This window comes from Oncorhynchus nerka, linkage group LG8 (assembly GCF_034236695.1).
Source record: "Oncorhynchus nerka isolate Pitt River linkage group LG8, Oner_Uvic_2.0, whole genome shotgun sequence".
Classification (NCBI taxonomy): domain Eukaryota; kingdom Metazoa; phylum Chordata; class Actinopteri; order Salmoniformes; family Salmonidae; genus Oncorhynchus; species Oncorhynchus nerka.
Genome location: NC_088403.1, coordinates 46967996 through 46987415, shown reverse-complemented (window position 1 = coordinate 46987415; position 19420 = coordinate 46967996). Strand labels below are relative to the sequence as shown.

Genomic DNA, 19420 nt, shown 5'->3' with positions numbered 1-19420 from the left:
CTCTCTACGTGTTCTTTGGTTTGCAAATGACTCCATCTGGGTGGTGCTTCCTGAAGCCGAGCCACAACGTCAGGGTCCAAGAGGTGATCAGGGTTCAAGAGGTATCTTAGGTGCATGCCCTCCAATTGATTAGCAAGAGTTACCCTGAGAGAGAGAGAGAGAGAGAGAGAGAGAGAGAGAAAAATGCAGCTTAGAAAAATAGCGACATACAATAAATACAGAGACACGTACAAGTTGGGTTGGACATTGTGAGGTCTGCCAAAGAGCTCAATCTCCTGGCTACCAGGTGAAAGTATCAATCATCCCACAGATCTCATTTGGCTTGTGGTTGATGGAATGCACCTAAGATAGGAGAAAGAGAGAGGTAGAGACAAAGAGGGAGATATAGGAGAGGGTTGAGTTAAAACAAATCAGGGCTCTCTTGGGATGGGAATGTCACATCAAATGGATTCATTGTGTTTGACCCCTGACCTTGGCCACAATGACATCACAGTCCAGCCCTCTTGAATCCCTGGGGGCTTTCCGTCACACCTGCCTGAGGAGAAACACACACATCAATACACTTGTGTACACACACACACCATAATAACAGTAAATACACACAACTGACTGCACCAAACTGCCCAAAGCTGAGCCCAGACTCAGATAAGAGGTATGATGCCGCACAACATATCACAATACATACCAAAATCGCTGTAACTGGTTGGTCTTCAACCAAATGATCTCATCAACACGCTCATCGCTACGAGAGAAAGCAAGGGGAAGACCCACAGTCAGATTGGGCCAGTAAGTAAGTCAACTGTCACAAAGTTTGATGAATAAAGAGACTCACCCCAAAAGAAACACATTCTACACACAACTCCATAGCCCTAAAGAAAAGAGCTAGGGAGAAACATGGAGATTAAAACAGTCTATTGTAAATTCTAAGTGAAATATGTCAAAGCACCAATCAACATCATCCAAAATCAGGAGTTTAAGGCTTCTATCACTAAACCGCTCTGTCAGACCCTTTCTGCTGTAGTGCATGTTCATTAGCATGTACTGCTCTCCTGGCAGCTGATTGGTCGATCAGTAACACACTATTCCACTCATATCTGATTGGTGGAGGTAGTGGAGGTACCTGCCTGTCACCCAGAGGAAAAGGAGACAGTCGTCCTGGAGAAAGGGAGTGTGGAGCTTCCTTATCTCGATGTCCGTCAGAGTTCCATAGGGCAGCCCAATGTGGATGTCACAGGGAGGGTCGGCCATCACCACAGATAACTTTTCCAGGACACGGATGCCACAGCAGATCCACTGTGATGTGGGACAAAACCGGATCAGGCTGGATCGAACTGCAGCATCATCATCAGAACCACATTTGACTACTTTTGGAGGTAGCGAACATAACTATGTAAGACAGACAATTTCATAAGGTCCCCCTTTGGGGTTTACGAAAGTATATGAATTTAGAAAATCCAAACCTGTAGAGACGTGTACCAAAATACCCCCCACCAGTCTCTCCCTCCTTCCTTTTCATAAGCCTCCCCTTTCCCTTCCCTCTATTCCTCCTCTTCTCTCACCTGAGAGGGGAACAGTTTCCCCACGTTGCCATCTTCTTCCCCCTGGTATAGTCCCACCTCCATGTCCCAAACTTGGGAACCCATCAGACCCCCCTCTGCCTCTGGAGGCTGTCGATCCCCTAGTGCACATACTGTATTTACAGGTGTCCATGTGGAAACAGGTGCTGAGGAAAGAGCAGTCTTCAAGACTCTCGTCTGTATGCTTGTTGGTGATGCGTCAGAGAGGGGAGAGAAGACTTGGGCTTAGTCAATAGGGTAGGACAACAACAAAAAAGATAGATCAGCCAATCATAAGTGATTGAATGGAGAGAGCTCCAATGAGAAGGGAGAGATCGCTTAGAGATTCAACCAGCACAACAATCTTTTTGTGGAGGGGATGATTAAATGAAGTATAGAATGAAAGACGAGGTAAAAAAAAAGAAAGAAAAAAGGGATTTCTTGATTAATCAAGAACAATACATATTTTGGAGAGTATTTCTAAGACTGTGTAGCTGTACTGACAGGAAATGCTGCACTGACCGGAAATGCTGCTCGGTGCAAGCCTGGGGTCTGAATCTGGACCGCATACACTCCTTTCTGGTCCCGTGGCCACAGAACTCCTGGACCTGAGCACGACCGGAACTCCTCAACAATGGACTGTTCTTTAGCTGTGCTGGTGTTCAGCAGCTCCAGGATCACTCTGCTCATCTATAACACACACTTGGGTTCCATCTATTTCCCTTCCCTCTTCTACTGTACCTTCTTGCTCTGCTGCTTCTTGGTGGATTGCTGGTTCAGCAGGCTCTCATGTCCAGGTGAGGCGTCTGCCCCTTACTGGTCCTGCCCTGTTTATCTGCCCCACCCATTTCTCGGCCAGTCTTCCAATCAGAGGGCCGACTAACTGGAAGGAGGAAGCCGGTGCCAGTGTGATGAGGAAGTGGGCAGAGGGGAAGGTGGGCTCTGAAGAGCAGCGGAGGAGCCTTTTGGACATTTATGGTGGACTTGGTCCTCTGCTTTTCACTTGGGCCCCATTCTCTGAGCTAAGGCTCCACCCCCAATCATGGCCCAGAGTTGTGTGTGGTCCACGGAGATGACTAGCGTGGAGGAAGAGGTGCCCATAGATGGCTGGCTTACTTCGAAGAGCTTCCTGGACAGAGAACATGAGCAGCAGACTCTGGATGCAGCCATGGGTGATGGGCGCTTAAGACTGGAGGAATAATATAAAAGACAGGGATAAGAGAGAGGAAGGCAAAGAAAGGGAAAGGATAGGAAATGGAATGTCAATGTGATGCAGTCAGTCAGTGATGGCAAAGTGGCTCATAGCAATTACTCTTGTCCAGTCTTCATTCAAATTAGCAACAGCATGTAACACATATACATCGAATGAACAAAACATTAGGAGCACCTGCTTTCTCCATGACAGACTGACCAGGTGAAAGCTATGATCCCTTATTGATGTCACTTGTTAAATCAGTGTAGATGGAGAGACAGGTTTAAGAAGGATTTTTAAGCCTTGAGACATGGGTTGCTCACACTCCACAGTTTCCTGTGTGTATCAAGAAATGGTCCACCACCCAAAGGACATCCAGCCAACTTGACACAACTGTGGGAAGCATTAGAGTCAACATGGGCCAGCATCCCTGTGGAATACTTTCGACACCTTGTAGAGTTCATGCCCTGACAAATTGAGGGAGTTCTGAGTGCAAAAGGTGGGGTGCAACTCAATACTAGGAAGGTGTTCCTAATGCCTAGGGGGCTGGGACCAGTTCGGGTGCCAACAATCAATGATAGGCTGAGTGAGTTTAAACCACGCCCAGTCGCTACTCTGACAGGCCAGCTCGGAAGCAGGAACTACTTCTGTCAGAGTATATTATAATAACTCAGGGACAAGTCAGTTCTCTGTTCTACCCTGTGTGGTGTTACAGCGAACCCGTATATACAAAAATTGCATTTACCGCTTAGCTAATAAAAAATACATAGTATACAATCGGTGACTTAATGTCATATTTATCCTGATACCAGATTCGATTGACGCAACCCTTAACAATATGTGTGCAAAGTTCAACGTTCACTACATGCCAAGCCGTCTAGGCATACAGTTTGATACATACGTTCGATAAATCCAACGTACGCACCACACAGAACGGATTGCAACTGCCTCTGCAACGCAATGCTGCAAGCGTTACATTGGAAATGCGACCTGTACGCGACCTGTACGGAGTTGTGTGGGGTCTTTCTGCCGCCTCTTCAGTCTCTCTCGCAGAGAATCCTGGTGCTTCCTGTGTGCCTGGATGTTGCACCATGTATGCGACATTTCGAGCAAGTTAGCTGACTAGCTAACATTAGCCAGTTAGCTGGCAAGCTTTATGATGTTGTGACATGAGTATGAAATTCTAATTCTGAAGCAACCAGCAAACCAGGCAGTCGTCTTGTGAAACAGTGGATGTAAATTTTCTAGCTAGCTAAAGCATTTACTGCAAATTGAATGTACTATTTTGTAAGCTTGCCTTGCTTATAATTGCCATGCAAGGCAGATAGATTAAATAAAGTAGCTAGTTATGTTCTTGCTTATTGGGCAGTGGAGGATAAAAATACCTGTATGCCCTATGGATGTGTAGCTATCTAGCCGATCTGTGTATGGGCCCAAACGTTTGGTATACATATTAGTTCAGAACCTAGCTATGAACCTCAGCTATCATAGACAGTTGTATCAACTTCAAAACAGTCTGAATGACATTGACGAAGACTATGGATTGAGTAGAATATAACGTTGTGCCAAGGATGCAAGTCGTATTTACATGTAGTAAATACCATGCATGAGATCCTCACATTGTAGCCTGTACATTTAATATATTCACTGATCATGTACTCTACCTTGGTAAATAAAGGTGCAGTTCAGGTATGAATATCATATCCACTACCAGGAGTATCAAATTCCAGTCTTTGAATGATGCTGTGTCTGCATGTATGTATTACAATTATACACTTCAACAGTGTTTACCAATCTTGGTCCTGGGACATCAATGGTTACACATTGTAACTAATAGACTAGAAACAGGATTTAACTCATTAAAAGGCTGATTTGTAATTCATATATACAGAAATATAATTTAAAAAACAGTACACTACACTTCCTATGCATCATGTAAATACTCTAAAACCGGTTCATGTCAATATCTAACACCCTTCGTCTGCATCTGTTACACAGGTTAGGTGTAGTGTTTCCTCAAATGAGACTTCATTTCAACCAGTAGAGAATGTGAAACGCTTTATTGAAAGAAGTTCATTATCCAAGTGTTATAAATACATGCGTTATAAATACATGTTCAATCTGTACTTCGATGCACATCTCTTGTGCATTATAAAAACAGATGAAGAAAGAGGTGGCGAGAGAGGTGTAAAAGACAGAAAGGGAAAGAGGTAAGAACATAGGAGCAGGGAAGGCAGCATGTGATTAATGAATCACAGTGCAACCCAAATATTCTCTCAGTTCATCACAATTACATAATAGTGTCTCTAGTCAGCCCAAAGGCGATCTTAAAAGTGGGTGAGGTGGCGATGATAGGTCTGCGGGTCGGCATCCTCTCACATCAAAACATATCTGCAGACGAGAGACAGATGGAGAGAGAGAGCATGTTTAAGCCTTGTTTTTATTTTTTATTCTAACATTGTTAGTCATAATAATCATGAGGTGCAAAACTGACCTTGGATCATTAACTCTGGGACTACTGCATCTCTATCTGTATTTCAATGTAAAGTATCTCTTTAATAATACTTCCTGTTGACCTGACCAAGTGATCTCTCACCTCTGATCATGCTGTGGCCTCTATGTAGCCAGTTCCAATGCAGGAGGGGTTCACCGACACAGCTGATTTAACCTAGTTGATTTAGGGTGAAGAGAGAAGGATGAAGTTAAGGAGAGAGACTGTTATTGAGAAAATAAAGTAGTTGAAAGAGACAGTGTTCAACAGGAATCTATGTGTGGCCTCACCTGGTGTCCACACCACACTAAGTGGCGGCAGAGTTCTTTATGCTGAAAAACATGAACGGACACACGAGGAAAAACAATATAGCGTAGTTATAGAAATAATGAAGTGTCTTACTATTCTCCATGGTTGGCCGTCTTGCCTATTCTATGAAGGTGGAAGGAGCCCCATTACTCCGCAACACAATCCATCAATCAGATTGATACATGAGTGTGTCGGTGTGGGTTATAGGGTGTCTACATGTTCTACATTTTTTCAATATGGGTGATTTAAAATAGCCTGTTTTGTTTTTGTACAGACATCACACCCTTACCTAAACAGCACCATCACCTGAGAAGTAGAAATCAAAGGGAGAGAAATTGGGAACTGAATAACTGCAGTTGACATAGCTAAGTAAATGGAAGAATACTCTTATTGCAATGTGAATGGCTCTTAAAAGAGCCTTTGGTTGTGCATAGTGTAGTCTATGGTGTTAGAGAACAGCTTTTCAAAAAGTAGGTGAAGAGCTCCCGCACACAGATTGTCTATCTTGTTGCGTTGATGGGCCCCATCCTTGAAACTTCCTGCAGAGCAGCGGACTTCTCCTCTGGCACACGGCGGTGAGCTGCAGATTTCCTCCTGGTCCTCGTGTCCATCCTCATGTAGTTATGCAGGACATAGGTAGCCTTCACACACCTGAATTCCTCCAGGAGGCAGTCCCAGATGACCCTGGTCACCCAACCTTGCAGTGCCCTACACGTTAACTGGAGGCAATCGTTTAAGGAATCTCCAGTTACAAGGTATCTGTAGGAATATGGAAGACAATGTCATTATTAGACTTTTACATCACCAGGTCATTGTGGATTATAATAATATCCCTGATAACAACTCATGATAACATTGGATTGATAGATGCATGGGCACACGCATGTGTAGTATGTGACAATAACAGGATCTTATCAAGGATAGCATCACAACTGAATACACAAATACTACTTGAAGCTTTGATGATGAGTTGATCATTTGAATCAGCTGTGCAGTGCCAAGGCAAAACCAAAAATGCACACCTCTTTGAGTCCCCAGGACCAGGACTAAGAACCACTGCTCTTCATTGGGACCTCTTCATATGTAAACAGGATTTCATAGCCCTCTTTATCTGAGGACAGAAAACCTCACAAGAAACAGACTAAATTATAGTCAAATTACACCCCACTGAATATTATGTTACTATTATCTCCATCTTCACTTTTAGGAATAGCCTACTCAAACAAACAAACATAGTCAATACTACAGTAGAAAAATAAGTCTACATACAATGTGAGCAAATGAGGTGAGATAAGGGAGCTAAAGGCAAAAAAAAGGCAGTGGTGGCGAAGTAAATACAATATAGCAAGTAAAATACTGGAATGGTAGATTTGCAGTGGAAAAATGTGCAATGTAGAGATAGAAATAATGGGGCGCAAGGGAGCAAAAATAAATAAATACAGTAGGGGAAGAGGTAGTTGTTTGGGCTAAATTATAGATGGGCTATGTACAGGTGCAGTAATCTGTGAGCTGCTCTGACAGCTGGTGCTTAAAGCTAGTGAGGGAGATAAGTGTTTCCAGTTTCAGAGATTTTTGTAGTTCGTTCCAGTAATTGGCAGCAGAGAACTGGAAGGAGAGGCGGCCAAAGGAAGAATTGGTTTTGGGGGTGACCAGAGAGATATACCTGCTGGAGCGCGTGCTACAGGTGGGTGCTGCTATGGTGACCAGCGAGCTGAGATAAGGGGGGACTTTACCTAGCAGGGTCTTGTAGATGACCTGGAGCCAGTGGGTTTGGCGACGAGTATGAAGCGAGGGCCAGCCAACGAGAGCGTACAGGTCGCAGTGGTGGGTAGTATATGGGGCTTTGGTGACAAAACGGATGGCACTGTGATAGACTGCATCCAATTTATTGAGTAGGGTATTGGAGGCTATTTTGTAAATGACATCGCCGAAGTCGAGGATCGGTAGGATGGTATGTTTGACAGCATGAGTGAAGGATGCTTTGTTGCGAAATAGGAAGCCAATTCTAGATTTAACTTTGGATTGGAGATTTTTGATGTGAGTCTGGAAGGAGAGTTTACAGTCTAACCAGACACCTAGGTATTTGTAGTTGTCCACATATTCTAAGTCATAACCATCCAGAGTAGTGATGTTGGACGGGCGGGCAGGTGCAGGCAGCGATCGGTTGAAGAGCATGCATTTAGTTTTACTTGTATTTAAGAACAATTGGAGGCCACGGAAGGAGAGTTGTATGGCATTGAAGTTTGTCTGGAGGGTTGTTAACACAGTGTCCAAAGAAGGGCCAGAAGTATACAGAATGGTGTCGTCTGCGTAGAGGTGGATCAGAGACTCACCAGCAGCAAGAGCGACATCATTGATGTATACAGAGAAGAGAGTTGGTCCAAGAATTGAACCCTGTGGCACCCCCATAGAGACTGCCAGAGGCCCAGACAACAGGTCCTCCGATTTGACACACTGAACTCTATCAAAGAAGTAGTTGGTGAACCAGGCGAGGCAATCATTTGAGAAACCAAGGCTACCGAGTCTGCCGATGAGGATGTGGTGATTGACAGAGTCGAAAGCCTTGGCAAGGTCAATGAACATGGCTGCACAGTATTGTTTCTAATCGATGGCGGATAAGATATCGTTTAGGACTGTGAGCGTGGCTGAGGTGCACCCATGACCCAATATATCACCCAATATGAAGTTAGGTAGATGGTGATATTTCATTCACTTAGCTAGTTATCTATACAGTATGTGAAGTTGGCTAGATACAGTTGAAGTCGGAAGTTTACATACACTTAGGTTGGAGTCATTAAAACTCGTTTTTCAACCACTCCACAAATTCTCGTTCTCAAACTATAGTGTTGGCAAGTCAGTTAGGACATCTACTTTATGCATGACATGTATCACAATTCCAGTGGGTCAGAAGTTTACATACAGTAAGTTGACTGTGCCTTTAAACAGCTTGGAAAATTGTAGAAAATGATGGCATGACTTTAGAAGCTTCTGATAGGCTAATTGACATCATTTGAGTCAATTGGAGGTGTACCTGTGGATTCATTTCAAGGCCTACCTTCAAACTCAGTGCCTCTTTGCTTGACATAATGGGAAAATCAAAAGAAATCAGCCAAGACCTCGGGAAAAAAATGTAGACCACAACAAGTCTGGTTCATCCTTGGGAGCAATTTCCAAATGCCTGAAGGTACCACATTCATCTGTACAAACAATAATATGCAATTATAAACACCATGGGACCACGCGGCCGTCCTACTGCTCCAGAAGGAAACACATTCTTTCTCCTGAAGATGAAATGTACTTTGGTGCGAAATGTGCAAATCAAATCCCAGAACATCAGCAAAAGACCTTGTGAAGATGCTGGAGGAACAGGTACAAAAGTATCTATATCCACAGTAAATCAAGTCCTATATCGACATAACCTGAAAGGCCGCTCAGCAAGGAAGAAGACACTGCTCCAAATCCGCCATAAAAAAAGCCAGACTATGGTTTGCAACTGCACATGAGGACAAAGATCGTACTTTTTGTAGAAATGTCCTCTGGCCTGAAAAAAAATACAACTGTTTGGCCATAATGACCATCGTTATGTTTGGAGGAAAAGGGGGAGGCTTGCAAGCCGAAGAACACCATCCCAACCATGAAGCACAGGGGTGGCAGCATCATGTTGTGAGGGTGCTTTGCCGCAGGAGGGACTGGTGCACTTCACAAAATAGATGGCATCATGAGGCAGGTAAATGATGTGGATATATTGAGGCAACATCTCAAGATATCAGTCAGGAAGTTAAAGCTTGGTCGCAAATGGGTCTTCCATATGGACAATGACCCCAAGCATACTTCCAAAGTTGTGGCAAAATTGCTTAAGGACAAAGTCAAGGTATTGGAGTGGCCATCACAAAGCCCTGACCACAATCCTATAGAAAATGTGTGGACAGAGTTGAAAAAGTGTACGCGAGCAAGGAGGCCTACAAACCTGACTCCGTTACACTAGCTCTGTCAGGAGGAATGGGCCAAAATTCACCCAACTTATTGTGGGAAGCTTGTGGAAGGCTACCCAAAACATTTGACCCATGTTAAACAATTTAAAGTTAATGTTACCAAATGATAATTGAGTGTATGTTAACTTCTGACCCACTTGGAATGTGATGAAAGAAATAAAAGCTGAAATAAATCACTCTACTATTACTGACATTTCACATTCTTAAAATAAATAAGGTCATCCTAACTGACCTAAGACAGGGAATTTTTACTACGATTAAATGTCAGGAATTGTGAAAAACTGAGTTTAAATATATTTGGCTAAGGTGTATGTAAACTTCAACTGTTGTTAGCTAGCTAGCTCATTTAGCAGCTCATTTGAGTTACCCTGCACTGTAGCTAATTAGCAAATAATACATCGTTTTTTTAAAACATTTTTGAAATGTAACATATTGACTTAGTTGAATGTATTCTCCCAGCCATGTGGACAACTGGGCAGCAAAGTGTGTTTGTCATCAGAGCATTTTAGAGGATATTACTATTGAACTATGTACCCATTTAATAACCAGACCTTCATACAAACTTGCAATGCTGAATTTTTGACGCACAATTGAACTTGCTGCCAGCACGCCCACAAGCGAAATGGGCAACCTAAGCCGCACGCGGCGATTTACCGCTATCAAGTGTACAGGATCGGTTAGTTTAGCGGGATAATGTGGACCAATAGCTATGTGTGGACACGGCAACAACAATACATGAATTGTTCCCTCTTGTTGGAGGAACATCTAACAGGTAACTTTTTTTGAAATCATACGATGATATTATTGCAAGTAGGATTTTTCACCTCGCAGAAGTAGTTGAAATAATATGTTTAGGTTATGTTAGGTCGTGGCTATTTAAAATAAATAGATTTGTTAAAATGAGCAGAAGACGGATGTGTTTTGGGAACGGACACATTTCCGGTTCGAAAGGGGACACTTCCGGCGAAATGCTTGTTTTAATGTCTATTGTTCAACAACTATCCAAATTTAGATAGTTCATTAGTTAGCAGTCTGCGGTAAAATAAATATTAATAATACAAACTTCGATTTAGTACATTCACTAAATAAGAATTGTTTAGCAACGAATATGGTAATATTCTCCTACTGCTGACCCCTCTAGGCCAGCAGGTGCTGTGTTTTCAATTTAGTTTTCTTGAATTCTTCCAACAACCACCAGGGAAAGATGGCGGAAGTGGATAAGGATGGTGATCCTGCGGCTGAGAAAGATGACCTACAGATTTTAAAGGTATTGCAAAAGATAATGCTATAATCCCTACATGTAATATATTGTCATGAGGTTTCTTAACCTGACTATTTTAATGAAGGTCTTGTCTAAAGTTAGACAGATAACATCTTCCCTTTGATGGTAGCTAGTTCGCTCTCCTCCAGATTCGTTACTATAACAACTGACACCGACGGTCATTAATCTACCAAAATCTGTTTGTGGTTGGTTTTTAGCTATCCCGAGTTGGTTGTCTCTAAATCTGCCGAGCCGTCATTTTTCTCTATATGTTTATGCATCAAGCTCCTCAGTTAGCTAGTTAACGTTAGCTAGCTAGCTTTGGATGGTGTGCATCGTTCTTAGTTACAATCTCTCTCCATTTGCTAACGTTAGACAGCTAGCCATGATGCAGCCAAATAAGTTAGCTAGCTAAACTTTCTGCGTCATCATACCTCATAGACCAAGGTGTATTTTTTAAAGAGCCTACACATCGTTACTTCTTAAGGTCCAAGGTCAGGACGTGAATCGATTCTAAATTGTGATACAGTGTTAGAAACATAAAGCCCGTTTACTTTCATATCGATGTTTTAACCGGCTTTATCACAGTTGTAGCCGACAGTATTTTTCAGTGACAACACATTTCTGGCGGCCTTCTTCCATTACACAGGTGTTCGGGGGCATGCCAAATAGCTAATTAGCACAGGTTGTCCCTCTGTCTTCTGTCTGTCTACTGTAACATGGATATCCGATCTGTGGGAACACTAACCCTATAAAGGTGTGTATCAATGAAAACTTTCTCACTGATACGGTCCTTTGCTTTCAAAACCCTACATGCATGTTGATGTTCGTTGGGGCTCTTAATAAAACTCACTCTTACAGAAGACGGCCTTCTTCCAATAACTCTTATGTGTAATGTAATGGATCCCTCATTGCCAATGAGCATGCATGCACCCACTCATGCAAGGATCCTAGCCTCAAGTACATTTGCAGTCCAGTCCTATTCAGCAACACATTGCAAAATCATATTCTTGCATCATCATCTGCCTCTAATCATGCATCTAGTTTCTTTCTCTGGTATCAATACCATGGTATCAATACCAGTTTCCATCTCTGTTTCTGGGTCAGGAACTAGTGGATGAGTTGTATCATTTTCGGGATCATTACTTTGAGACTCACAGTGTGGAGGATGCAGGGAGGAAACAGAGTGATGTGGCACAGGAGATGGAGAAGACTCTAACGAAGCTTAGGGAGAAAGAAGGTGAGATGACAGAACAGAAAAGGAAGGTGTGCTGTCATTTAGTAACTACACATGTAAAAAAATAATATACTGACATTTTGCATGATAGCTTTGTATCCATTTGGCATTTCAATGTTTAGCTACACATATATTTTACTGCACTATTCAGTACTCACACTTGCCTGACTGGAGAGGGGTGTCTTTATGCATTATGTATTCATCAATGACTTACATAACTAAGACTATTTGTGTCCAGCCATCTCATCTAGTCTTATAAGCGCTGTTGTCGTCCACCAGCCAGCTCTCTCATACAGTAGCAATTGAGCCTGGGGACGAGGTTACATAAGCACAGTGTTGACTGAGTTGAGCTTTGCCTCCATTTGATATCTAATATGTGGGGTTACATCTTCAAACACAAAATAATTCAATTGACTACAGAATAATCTCTCTGTCTTCTCCAGAGTCGTATAAGCACAGTGCTGAGTTCCTGCTGCTGCGGGGCCGCTGCCTGGGGGTGGCACCAGAGTTTAGCACCACCGCCGAGGAGTGCCTGTCCAGGGCTGTGAAGCTGGAACCTGGGCTGGTGGAGGGCTGGAATATCCTGGGGGAGCAGTACTGGAAGAAAGGAGACCTGATCACCGCCAAGACTTGTTTCACTGGAGCCCTGCAGCAGGTTAGCAACAATACAGTAGTTATACATTTTATTTGCGTAGCTGCGCGTTATTTAATTTATAGACCGCAGGAATCGCACAGCTCTTAAGGTTAACTGGAGAGAGCGATGTCAGTGTCGTGGTACTGTTATTGTGTTGAGAACAAAGTATTCAGTAGAGCCTTGCTGAGAGGATAACATGAATAGAATGCATGTAAAGTGTGCCACACTGGTTATAGCCTTAGTCCTACACAAACAACAGCTGTTTCTCTCAGCCTTCCAAGCCATAGCTCTTCCTCTCCCATTGTTTCCACCTTTCTTTGTCTCTCTCTTTCTTTTTAACTTCACATCTTTTGTTCACAAATGTCTCTTTTATCCTCTATTCCTAAATCATTTACATTGACCTACCCCCAAACCAATATCCATTTATAATATATTTTTTAAGGAGTTGGGCAATATTTCTTTGCTTTATTGAAGAGAGAGTACAGTGATGGAAAGATGGGCACTATAGAGTTAGAGTCAAAGGGCAGTGTGCCGGATTGGAACCCATTCCAAATCTGGCATAATTGTGCTGCACCACACAGGCTGTGGATTTCCTGGTTTTACCTGGATTATCCTCATCACATATATTTTCTCCCTCCCTCCCAGAAAAAGAACAAGGTGTCTCTGCGCAGTCTGTCCATGGTGCTGAGGCAGCTACCGGGCGTTGATGAGCAGGGGAAGAGGGTCCTGGAGAGTGTGGACATGGCCAGGCAGGCTGTACAGCTGGACGTCACAGACGGCACCTCCTGGTGTGAGTATGATGGGTAGTCTCATAACAGATATTCACATTTCACATGGGGTTACTGGGGTGGAGTATGGGTACAGTTACATACGTTGGAGATGTGGATGGGTCTAAGCATGGTGGGAAATGATTTTGGCTGTAATTCACGTTCTCAAAAGAGGGGATAAAAGATCAGCAGTTTATGTAAATGACTGGTATGAGAAGAATGTCTTATAGTGCTGAATATGAGTGGAACATTGAGGTATTGGCATTTTTTTGACAGACATCCTAGGAAACGCCTACATCTCCCTGTTCTTCACCTGCGGACAGAATCCACAGATGTCTCAACAGGCTCTGAGTGCCTATGCACAGGCTGTGAGTTATTATGTCCACACACGCACACCAAACTGGGTTGTTTTTTTACAAAAGACAGTATGGGTAAGTCAATTTAATTCTCGGGCAATAATCGTTGTTCAGCAACACTATATAATTCCTTTCCTCTCTGTTCTCTCTCTCAGGAGAAAGTGGACCGAACAGAAACCTCCAACCCTGATCTACACTTCAACAGAGCCACGGTAACACATTGTTTACATATTCTGATATGAGTGTTACACTAGGCATGTGAGACATGAATTACATCAGAAAAATGCATGATTGTGTCCCCTCCTTCAGCTGTTCCAGTATGAGGAGATGTTTGGGTCTGCGCTGGGGGGGTACAGCCGGGCTGCGGCACTGGACCCTGCATGGGAGGAGCCTCCAGAGAGGGAGAGGCAGCTGATGGAATACCTGGAGAAACTCACAGCACTCACAGAGAACAAGGTAAGACAGGAGAACCACCCACATTCTCATAGATAAACTGCACAGGGCACATCAGTCTCCAAACTACATCTATCAGCAGTTCATGGGATCTGTCTAGGCTATAAACTCAATAAATAAATACAAACGCATTTCTTATTACCATTCACCGATGCAAAGGAAATTGTGTTATAAATCACCAGTAGGTGGTGGCAGAGTACTATTCTTTCTCACTTATTAGTCTGCTACTCTTTCACCCCTACAGGGGAAGGTGAAGGCCCGGCGCCTGCGGACAATGCTCTCCAACCTCAGCACGTCGGCCCTGGGGCCGTGCTCCTCCCCTCAGTTCCGCTCCCCCGCAGGCCGCGTTGGGAGCCTGGAGCCCCGCAACCTGTCTGCCTTGACACACGGCCACAACACTGGGGTGGCTGCCCTGGGCAAGGTGGTGTTCAGCCTGGCCTCCGAGGGACGCATGGCCTTGTGAGTCTACCTTCTAGTGATAGAATGCTATCTGTAATGTGGGACCTGCTGTGCACTTTCTATCTGTTTGCATACATGTTTCTTTATGCATTTAAATAATGATAGATAGCATTTTGTGTCCTTTTGCTTAATTCTGAATGTTTTTCTCCATACCATACAGTGCATTCCCTTGGTTGAACATGAAGTTTTATGATGAGTTGTCCTCTTACTGTACATTCTCTATGGTGGATAGACAGTAATGTGACTGTCTCTCTCTCTCTCCCAGTACGTTTGGCATGGTGGACAGTGAGGAGACCTGCTGCGTGATCGTGGTTTATAACACGGCAGACAGTTGGGGTGTTCTGATTGGCGACTCTGTGGTCATCCCAGAGCCCCAGGTCAAACGCCACAGTGTAGCCCACAAGGACCAGGTCAGTCTCTCTCTCTCCAGCTAACATGGACCACTGCACACAACTTGTGATAGGAATGTTATAACATTGTGAAAACAGGTCGGTGTCAACAACAACATGCAGTACTTGTGCTATAAACATACACAAAGCATCTGACTAGAATACAAACTGTGATTGCACTGTCCAAAGATGCAAATCCTCTCTGTATTAGGTATGATGTTACATTAACAAACGCAATTCTTGATACTCGCAACATTTCTGATTCTCTGATCTATTCTCTCTTCTCCCCTGTGCCTCCTGCAGACGTTTGACTTCCGCAGTATACGAGTGGACTCTCCCCTACTCCTCATCGTCAATGGCAAGAGACAGAATGTCCAGGCTCAGACTGCAGCCTCCGTCAGTTACAAGCCCCAGAGTGAATGAGAGGAGGAGGAGGGCGGTGGAGGGAAGAAGCATGATGAGCGAGTGCCTGTTTTTTTTTCTCTCAAAATGTTTTCATATGTGAGTTTTGTAAATAGTAGATCCTTGTTATGTTAGTCTTTAGGAATACACTGTACATATTTATACATATTTCTTTTTTTGTATTTTGTGGGAGGGAGGCTGGGGGATTTTGTAAATGACTGCCTACAATATGATAATTCATTGCGATGATAATGGTGTCAGGCTTATGTGTTCAAGACATTAAAACAAACATCCCCATTCCCCAAATATTGTGTCTTTCTCCAATGTGGACATGATTTCACATGCATGCTTTATATAGTTGATCCTCTTTCACTGGAAGGTAATCAAACCTTTCAGTGAAAAATAACATTTTAGTAGAATAACATACACCTTTCTTACAATGGTCATGCTGAATTTTATTGACAAAATAAGTGCAATGCAAACAAACATAAATGTTGTATCAGAGCATTTTGTCAAGATACAGTAACTTTGGGTAAGAAAAAGGCAACTACAATATGAATATCAAACCATCCTTTGATAACCTGACAGTCTACACTATGATAATGCTGTCATTGATCCAGCAGCCAGGTACTCAACCAGTGTTGCCTCAGTCAGACATACAATTATTCTATTCATTCTAATCCTGGAGTTCTAGAATTGGAATTCTAGTCTCAGTATTTCTTGAGTAAGGCCCGGCCCCTGTCTCTGGCAGGAGAGCTGAACTGGAAGAAGGTCTTGGCTCCAGCATCGGGCTCCAGGGAGGAGAAAAGGCGGCTGTCCCCCTCAGGGCCCATGCCCAGGAAGTGAGGACTCCCTCGGGGAGAGGGCTGCCTGACCACCCCTGGGAAACAGGCAGGGGGTTGAATCTCAAAACCTGGTATTCTCTATGCCTCTTTTATACGTTTTGTTTTTAACCAATCCTTGCAATCCTTGTTTTTAACCAATCCTATGGGGAAGTCCTGAGTTGAGACAAGCAAGCTGAACTCAAACTTTCAAGCAAATTCCTAATGACATACACACATTATTTTACACAGACAGAACTCCAAGATGCGTCTCTAATCAGGATTCAGACCCTACTCCCTCTCTAACCTGTGTTGAACTCTGGGGGTCCTGGCTGGCGTGGTGCCTCTCTGTCCCCCACCACCATGTTGCGTAGCCTCAGCGAGTCATAGAGCCCCTGTAGCTTCTGGTACTGTCTGTTCCTCTCCATCAGACGCTCTGACACTTCACTGTACTTCCTCTTGTACTCCTCCATCACCTGAAAGAGACGAGAGAGGGATACCAAGGAGATGGAGGGCGATAACGAGGTAGAGTATATAATAAGGCTAAATAAAAGTGATTGGGTTATGGTTAGGGTTGAGCATTCATTTCGGGTGGTGAAGGGCCACAGTGGGTTGCTGGGTGCAAGGCATTTGTTCTGGCCGAGCAGCACTAATTGTGATGAGTTGAATCAGGTGTAAGTGAGCAAATGGAGCAAAAGCCTGCACCCAATAGGAGACTAAGCTTGCCCACTCCAGGGTCTGATGTGACGTAAAGGTGGTACCTTCTTCAGTGAGGTGACCTCTCCTCTCATGGCATTGAGCTCCAGCTCTCTGCTCTGGTTCTGCTGGGTCAGCACCTTCTCCATCTGTTTCACCTGACCCTCGGCCCGGGACAGACTGTACTCCTGGAACATACGCTCCTGGTGCACCTGAAACACACACACATGCACACGCATGTCGGACATAAGCACACACACCATGAGAAGGTGATGGTATAAGATAGATTTGACACTCCCATTTCTTGAATTGTGCCCTTCATCCCTCGTCCTGGGGACCCACAGGGTGTGCAGGCTTGGTTTGATCAGTAGAATCAAGTGTGTTAGTACCAGGCTGGAACAAAAGCCTGCATACCCGGAGGGTCTCCTGGACCAGGCATGAGATAAACTATGGAGTAATTACATACTGTGAATGTCATAGGCAACACACTGACATACCTGGTAAGTCCAGAAAGCCAGGGCACGGGCGCTTATGTCCAGCACTGTCTCTGGCCTCAGTCCCGCCAACACCATGGCCTTGTACTCCTCAGATGGCGACAGCTCAGTGCGCACGATGTCCAGCTTTCCCGAGAGTGCAGAGGAGCAGGCCGGGCATATTGCCGGGGAGCGGCTGAACTCTCCGGATCCATGTTGGTCACAGAAGGCGTGAGAGCAAGCTGTGACCCAGGCGAACCCACACAGCTTCGCCCGACACTTTGGGTAGTTGCAGAGCAGAGTGTCGTCGCACATAGACATGGCTGTCGGGGACAAGAACAACTTGGTGAAACTTGACAGACACTCACTTCACACACAGAGGTTGATGATGTAAAGTTTCGTTGATGATGTAACGTGTCTCAATACAAGGTATGCAACATCTAACCTCTGCCATCCTTAGCATACTAGCATGCTAGCTAACTGTCATACTGCTACTACAAATACCTGTAACGTTAGTTCTAACATTTCTTTCTGGAATTAGTGGCTAGCTACAACTCTATAAAAATGTAGCTGTGTTCGATACTCAATGGGTTCAACAAACTTGCCTGTTTAATTGGGCAAAAGTAGGACGTTTGAGGAATGTTTTGATGCTAAAGGTTTACTAGCTAGCTACAGTACATGTCTTTGAAGCGGGCTCGAATGAAAATTCTGATTGGCTTGCTAGAAATGTCAAGGGACAAATCAAATAAGTCCTTTATTATAGACGTAATAAAATAGGTATTACTCGTTGACTTGTGTAGTCAAAACTAAAGTTAAATATATTCCTTAATAATAACAAGGAAGGATAATTACACGTTTTATTGAGTTCTGCGTTGTTGGTAAAATAATGCATTGTTTGTAAAGGGCTTGTAGTAAGCATTGTATTATTGTAAGGTTTACACCTGTTGTATTCGGTGCATGTGACAAATAACATGTGATTTGAAAGGGCATCCATTTTTACTAGTGAAAGTTTTGGTAACGTTTTGCCTATTCATGTTTGGAATACTTTATTATTTTTTAATACAGGTTGATGCTATGCTTTTTATTTACTTAGCATTGGTTTAATCCTCACACATCTTTGTACAATCATTGTATTTACCATGCTATTTTTATTTGTATTTATTTATTTAACCTTTATTTAACTAGGTAGGCAAGTTGAGAACAAGCTCTCATTTACAATTGCGACCTGGCCAAGATAAAGCAAAGCAGTTCGACACATACAACGACACAGAGTTACACATGGAGTAAAACAAACATACAGTCAATAATACAGTAGAAACAAGTCTATATACGATGTGAACAAATGAGGTGAGATTAATTATTTTGGTTCCATTTAACCAGCCTTTTGCTGTTCATTCCTGTCCACCATGTATTGAGTGGGACATGTATGCGAGACACCTACTTAAAAAGGGTCCCTTTTCTCTCTCTCTCTCTTTTTTTTTATCCCTCCTCCACGTGGTACAGGAGTAAAGGCGGGGGGTGAAAGAGGGCATTGTGCTGGAGCAGCACTGGATCCGGGGGTTCATAGTGAGAGAGAAGAGGTGCTCACTCAACTGTGTCCAGTGCGCCATTGTCGTAGATTCCCATCTATTCTTTGCCTTTTAAATAAAGCTCTGCCTGCGCACCAGGACACTGGTAGAAGGGGGGGGGGGGGGGTTGGGGGGTCAGTGTGTAGAGTGACATGGAATGGAACACATGCATGTTCTGATGCGGAATGGATGGAACTGCTTCAACAGTCTCACACCACCTCTTTGTTGATAATTAGCCATATGTAAATCTGTGTGCAAAATGTGCTCATTCATTCTGCAACGGTTGGCCTATATGATCCCTCTTGCCCTCTCCGTGAATAATTAGCACATAATGTTCACCTATATTGCAATGATAAGGCTATTA

The 19420-nt window shown here is 43.7% G+C and overlaps 2 protein-coding genes and 1 pseudogene across 2 annotated transcripts; 1 reads left to right on the top strand and 2 right to left on the bottom strand.

Annotated features, from left to right (window-relative positions):
- Window positions 1-4: 4 nt before the first annotated feature.
- Window positions 5-3852, bottom strand: LOC115133847 (N6-adenosine-methyltransferase subunit METTL3-like; annotated as a pseudogene).
- A 6438-nt stretch (window positions 3853-10290) lies between these two features.
- On the top strand, window positions 10291-15804 carry ttc5 (tetratricopeptide repeat domain 5). The gene is made up of 11 exons (XM_029666694.2): window positions 10291-10312; window positions 10739-10807; window positions 11909-12041; window positions 12482-12693; window positions 13318-13462; window positions 13716-13807; window positions 13951-14007; window positions 14105-14251; window positions 14493-14707; window positions 14973-15117; window positions 15400-15804. Exons 2-11 carry the CDS (start codon window positions 10745-10747, stop codon window positions 15517-15519), a joined length of 1329 nt encoding a protein of 442 aa, XP_029522554.1. The 5' UTR covers window positions 10291-10312; window positions 10739-10744; the 3' UTR covers window positions 15520-15804.
- Window positions 15805-15935: 131 nt separating this feature from the next.
- Window positions 15936-18201, bottom strand: LOC115133760 (E3 ubiquitin-protein ligase CCNB1IP1). Its single transcript, XM_029667245.2, has 5 exons — window positions 18094-18201; window positions 17513-17811; window positions 17081-17227; window positions 16627-16795; window positions 15936-16378 (listed from the first exon to the last, which is right to left on the bottom strand). The coding sequence occupies exons 2-5, from the start codon at window positions 17807-17809 to the stop codon at window positions 16209-16211; spliced, it is 783 nt and encodes a 260-aa protein (XP_029523105.1). The 5' UTR covers window positions 17810-17811; window positions 18094-18201; the 3' UTR covers window positions 15936-16208.
- Window positions 18202-19420: the final 1219 nt, after the last annotated feature.

Bases quoted from the DNA above. Each gene is read 5' to 3' on its own strand.
- LOC115133760 (XM_029667245.2), bottom strand. From the start codon at position 17,809: ATGTCTATGTGCGACGACACTCTGCTCTGCAACTACCCAAAGTGTCGG. The intron at 17,228-17,512 runs GTATGTCAGTGT...TGTGTGTTTCAG, and splicing joins TGGCTTTCTGGACTTACCAG to GTGCACCAGGAGCGTATGTT. The intron at 16,379-16,626 runs GTTAGAGAGGGA...CCTGTTTCCCAG, and splicing joins ACCCCCAGAGTTCAACACAG to GGGTGGTCAGGCAGCCCTCT.
- ttc5 (XM_029666694.2), top strand. From the start codon at position 10,745: ATGGCGGAAGTGGATAAGGATGGTGATCCTGCGGCTGAGAAAGATGAC. The intron at 13,808-13,950 runs GTGAGTTATTAT...TCTCTCTCTCAG, and splicing joins TGAGTGCCTATGCACAGGCT to GAGAAAGTGGACCGAACAGA. The intron at 14,252-14,492 runs GTAAGACAGGAG...TCACCCCTACAG, and splicing joins CAGCACTCACAGAGAACAAG to GGGAAGGTGAAGGCCCGGCG.